Source organism: Mastacembelus armatus, chromosome 13 (genome assembly GCF_900324485.2).
Source record: "Mastacembelus armatus chromosome 13, fMasArm1.2, whole genome shotgun sequence".
Lineage (NCBI taxonomy): Eukaryota > Metazoa > Chordata > Actinopteri > Synbranchiformes > Mastacembelidae > Mastacembelus > Mastacembelus armatus.
Window position 1 is genome coordinate 7460195 of NC_046645.1, and position 5169 is coordinate 7465363.

Below are 5169 nucleotides of genomic sequence, written 5' to 3' on the forward strand. Positions count from 1 at the left end.
TTGTACGATGGTGTACGTTCCAAATGCAACATGCATTAAATGTCTTAAACAAGTTCACACCGGTGGAACTTCATCTCCCAGGTTTTCAAAACTACCTTTTATTTGTGTCTTTCACAGTAACTGAGAGCAATTACTGTAGCAAGTGTGTGTTTTTTTTCTTATGACAGCTTTGCTACAAAGGATCCAGTATGAGGGGGAATGGCAGGTTACTCAACACAAGATCACACCATGGATATAAAGTGGAAATTGCAACAGGGTATTTTCATGAACTTCTTAATTCTTAACATGTTAGTGTGCCTTGCACAATCTCACGTCCTTACACAATCCAGTGTGTTTAGAGCCTTCATTTAGGCTCTGAAATGTTAGCTAAAGCAGATGTGATAGATCAGATTGGTTGAATGTCTTTGAGCTACAAGTTTCTAGTGAAGAGAGAGTCTCATGTGTAACCCCATACATTTTGTGCCAATAATAAAAACGTCTCTATATGTTGTAACTGGTGAATGGATTTATACTCAGAACATGGCAGATATGATAAAGAGAAAACATATTTTAAATCAGGCAATGTTTTATTATTTCTGTGCTGATACCTCAGCTTTAAAGTGTAGATGTAGATTTTGTTGTATGTGAGCTTCGGAGGATGAGTTTGATGAACAGTGTCTGTCAGTGACTGAAGTTATCCTGGGTCTTCCTAAGGCCAGGGAAGACAATTATCAGCCATGAACTCCTGGTAGGAAAGTTGCATTTTAAAGATTTTGTTGCAGACTAGAAAATGCATGATATAGGCTACTTAAAGAAGGATAAGAAGGGATAACTGAGCCCAGTTTCTGGACCTGTACATTTACAGCTTTCTATTTCCTTCTTGTGCAAATGTCTGAAATGTTGAGGATTTCATTTGTTGCCTTTCACATAGGTAAACAGGTAATGAGTTTGGAGAGAGCCTAAATATATGTTGTTACCCCTTTATTAGGTATCATTGCAAAGAGCTCTCAAAACAATGCAGGAATGAAAAACTGTGCCGGTGTGCATACATGATTTGATCTAAACACTGTAATGTATACACAACAAAGACACTCCATGACACAAATACAGGAACAGAGAGAAATGGAGAAGGACAGAGAGTCACAGCTCCGTATGCAGTAGATTATTCCTCACTGCTTCAGTATAACAGTAATCTAAATATCTATAGGGTCTTGTATGTAAAGTGCAAAATTTAGGCCAAAGTATGTCAGTTATTCTGACCCTCAAATGCCTAAACAGTACTGTTGGTTGCTAAAGTGTACATGTGACAATGCAATTCATTCTTAATTTATAATCTTTAAGTTATGTTGCTGGTTTATATGTTACTCACATCTTGACTGAGCAAGACCAGGAAGCATCTGGTTCTCACTGAATAAAAAATGAGTCAAAAAGAACAGCATTCTTTCATTTCTTTATTCAGAATTTTTGTTTGTCCCATTGAGGCAATTAAAAATATAAGATTTTCTTCCTACTTTTTTCTACTGCTTTTTCTCACATTGGTTTTTCACAGACCTTGAATATTTCTCCATAAATAAAGTACAAAATACATTTTTTTTTCTTTCAACAGAAATAAATATAATAAATATATTAGTTTAAGTTAACAAAAGACAACCAATTAGCAAAAGGAATACTGTGTTGTTAAAGTCCCTGAACCAGGTTGTCAAACAGGGGACAAAAAAAAAAAAGGGGTGCAATTTATTAATGAGCATACAGAATGATGTATGGAATCAAACCTTGGTTAGTCAGGATACATATTGTATATTCAGATCTAAATTCCCTCTTAAAATTTTTCTATTAGCACACTTTGATCTCTAAGCATTCTGCAGCTTATAAATGCTTACACCCCAGGTCTCAGAAAAATAAGGTTACACACACGCACACACACACATGCATACATATACAGACACACATACACATGCACACACATAGCAGAATGACATTTGAAGCTTTGGCTGAATGCTACTGGGAGATCTGACAGTCTCCCATTTAAATCAGATGTAAAGTGCATTTCACAGATAAAATGGCATCAATGACACATGTCAGGTCTCACTGATTATGGCTACTGAATCACACATACTGTTGGTGGCACTGAGCAAATAGCCTATGAGGCAGGGAGAAACATTAAGGCACAGGAATGAGTGATTATCACTGATGATTTATAGGAATTACAAACCAGACTACTGGTACTGTCAAAACCTGCAGGAGTTAAATCTTATGGAAGACTGCATACAAACTCTTAATAGGCTACATGATATTTTTAAGTATAAAAATAGAGTCTGATAACATTAAAATCACCTCAGTGTGTAGTTTGTCCAAGATGAGTTCCATTTTTACAAAAATAAATAAAAAAACTTTTAAGTGTTATTGTGTCGTCTAAATTTGACTTGTCCTGATCCTTTCTGGTTCTGAAAAAAGTCAAGACAGACAGATACAGTTTATGAAGTGTCAGTTCTCTGCTGTTCTTTCCCTTTTGATCCACTTAGTCAGACAGAGACAGACGTTCAAACACAGTGAGCCTCTTAGTGGCTGATCCATCAAATGTAGGAGACTCACTGCCACTGGAACCTCCACTGCTGCTGCTGTAGCTGTCTTCCAGGGAGTCCTCAGAGGAGAAACGCTGGAGTCCAGCAGGCTTCGTGAATGCTCCATGGCCACCAGGACCAGGAAGTAACATGCTGTTCTCCTGATGGTACCCGTCCTCCTCCAGGCTGGCAAAAATTCTGCTGTTATTGCTGTTAAAGTTATTTCCATGGCCACACATACAGCGTGAAGCCTTTGGCTCCAAGATGAGAGGAATGTTGTGGATGTCTCCTACACTGGAACGGGTCTGATTTTTGCCAAACTGGAAGGCTGTTACCTCTCTCTGCAGGGAATCAGCAAACACCGGGGAGAGGAGATCAGCAGGGGGTGGAGACACAGACGGGGCACGGCTGAACCCCTGGTTAGGATCATGGAGGGATGAAGGGAATGTTGGAGGAGACAAGCTGCGTGAAGAGCCCAGAAACCCTGCGAAGCTGACACTCTGGCGGAGCTGGTGTCGTGGATTCTGACCACTGGGTGCAGTCAGAGATGGTTGTAGCTGATTCTGAATTTTGACAGATGGTACTGGACCTCCACTGATTTTTTCCTCATGGATGAAGTGGCAGCGTGAACCGTAGGGACAGTAGCCAAAGTTGTAGAAGGTTCTGCAGGGCTCTGTCTTGTACTTGGGGTGGCGGTAGAGTCCTCGCAGCTCTGCTTCACCATGTGCAAATTGGCACTTACTGCCATACTTGCAGCTGCCAGTCTCCTGAAAGCCACGACACAGCTCAGTCTTGTAACGGTTAGAGGACAGCATGGGTGGGACCTGAGCTGGAAGGGAGGGAGGGAATCCCGGTGGGGGAGCCACAGTTGTAATAGGGCCTGAGGGAAAAGACTCCATGTTCTTCTGTTGTCCGAAGGAGAGAAGGCTGCTGCTTGACTCGGTTAGGCTCATGGATCTATCAGGCCTGAAGGGGAGCTGTTTGGGTTTAGAGACAGGGACCTGGCTCCAGATGTTAGATGGCCAGAAAGGGCTGCTGTTGCTGTCATTGTTAACATGCTCAGTGCTCAAGCTGTGGCTCGAGGAGGCAGGAGGGGAGGGGGGAGAGAAGAAGGAGGCTGACCGGTTCAGCCGGCTTTGCCCTGGAACCTTGAGTGGAGACTGTGGTGGAAGCAAGTCTTCATCCAGGGCCAGGTTCACAAAGTTCTGTTGCAAATGGTTGAAATAGTTACAATACAGATATGCATACAACTAATTCAAAGAAAGATAAGCTTAATTTTAAATCTTACTTTATACAACACACATATTTCAGAAAGTCTTTTTTAACAATAGATGATTTATTTCGATTATAGATTCATATTTAAGATCTTCTATCTCCTGAATATTTGAAATAGTCTCTAATCATGCCGGCATGATAAAATCACTCAAAATAAAAACAAGAAATTATGAGTATTGCTTCAATTTATGTTGAAAGTGCAGTGCTATGCTCATTTCTGTTTGATGTGAATAACCCAAGTAAAAATGGAGATGGGATGATTTAAATCTGATGTAAAAAATAATGTATAGTATATATAGTTTTATTTTAGCATATGAAAGTGAAAATATAAATCATATCATAACATCATATTGATGAAATGCTGAAAAAAAAAAAGATAACACTGACATGGTAAACATTTTGTAATGTGGTATATAAAGCTGACAGTAAAAGTTTTTAGAATGGCCATAACAGCATAAGACTCCAAAGGGTTAATTTTTTCCTTATCTCTTATTTCATTAAACTAAAGAAATCTTTTGTACCTCAGTTCAAAATGAGTTTTTCTGTTAAATAATATATCTTTTACAGAGGGCTAAACTAAGCAAGGATAAAGAAATAACACTTTGAGAAAGAAGTTACAGCGTTAACCCACTGCAAGTTCATGCTGTTTTTTTTTCCAAAATAAAATGAAAAATTCATAAACTTGGGCTCACCTTTGTGATGATATCGTCAAGCATTTCGGACATGCTGTACCCCTTTGGCATAAGGAAAAGAAATAGTTCTGATCCACTGTTGACTGTGTCCAGACTTATGTCAAGTTAACTCTGAGTTCCGCTGGAAGGCTTTTAATTTCTGCTGAGAAGCCACTCCCTGGCTATGGGAGGAGTTTCCACTCTATCTTCCCGGATCACCCTGCCCTTGCCTCAAGTTTCATAGTGAGGTCAGAGATGGGCGGGTAGAAAACATGCAAAGAAAAAAAGAAGAAAAAGCAGAGAAGAAAGAAAACTGTGTATTTTTAACTACCTGTGTGAAATGGTTCAGTTTCATAGGCATGTGAAAGCAAAGTGGCTTATTTACATAGCCCCATCACAGCTCGACACTTGTTTTTCTTCTGTTGATTCTCATTCTGTACATGTTCTTTCCCGTGAATGATGAGAGGCTTTCTGCACAGAGCGATATATCACGGCAGCTTTCTGAATGTTTTTCAGGATCAGAGGCACCCAGATGTGAAGTGGTGGTTGTTTGTTTAAACCTGATCTTATTCATCCTATAGTTAAACAAAAAGTCGAGCATGACTTCTCTGTAGAAAACACCTAAACATGGAGCCAACCACATAATCATATACATAAAGTATATGCATTCATATGACTAATGG

General features: G+C 39.5%; 1 protein-coding gene across 1 annotated transcript; it reads right to left on the reverse strand.

Moving 5' to 3' along the window:
- Window positions 1–1412: 1412 nt before the first annotated feature.
- Window positions 1413–4649, reverse strand: LOC113125680 (mRNA decay activator protein ZFP36). Its single transcript, XM_026299293.2, has 2 exons — window positions 4508–4649; window positions 1413–3745 (listed from the first exon to the last, which is right to left on the reverse strand). The coding sequence occupies exons 1-2, from the start codon at window positions 4556–4558 to the stop codon at window positions 2498–2500; spliced, it is 1299 nt and encodes a 432-aa protein (XP_026155078.1). The 5' UTR covers window positions 4559–4649; the 3' UTR covers window positions 1413–2497.
- Between the last annotated feature and the right edge of the window lie 520 nt (window positions 4650–5169).

Coding starts and splice junctions, on each gene's coding strand:
- LOC113125680 (XM_026299293.2), bottom strand. CDS start 4,558: ATGCCAAAGGGGTACAGCATGTCCGAAATGCTTGACGATATCATCACA. Junction 3,746..4,507: donor TTGACGATATCATCACAAAG/GTGAGCCCAAGT, acceptor CATTTGCAACAG/AACTTTGTGAACCTGGCCCT.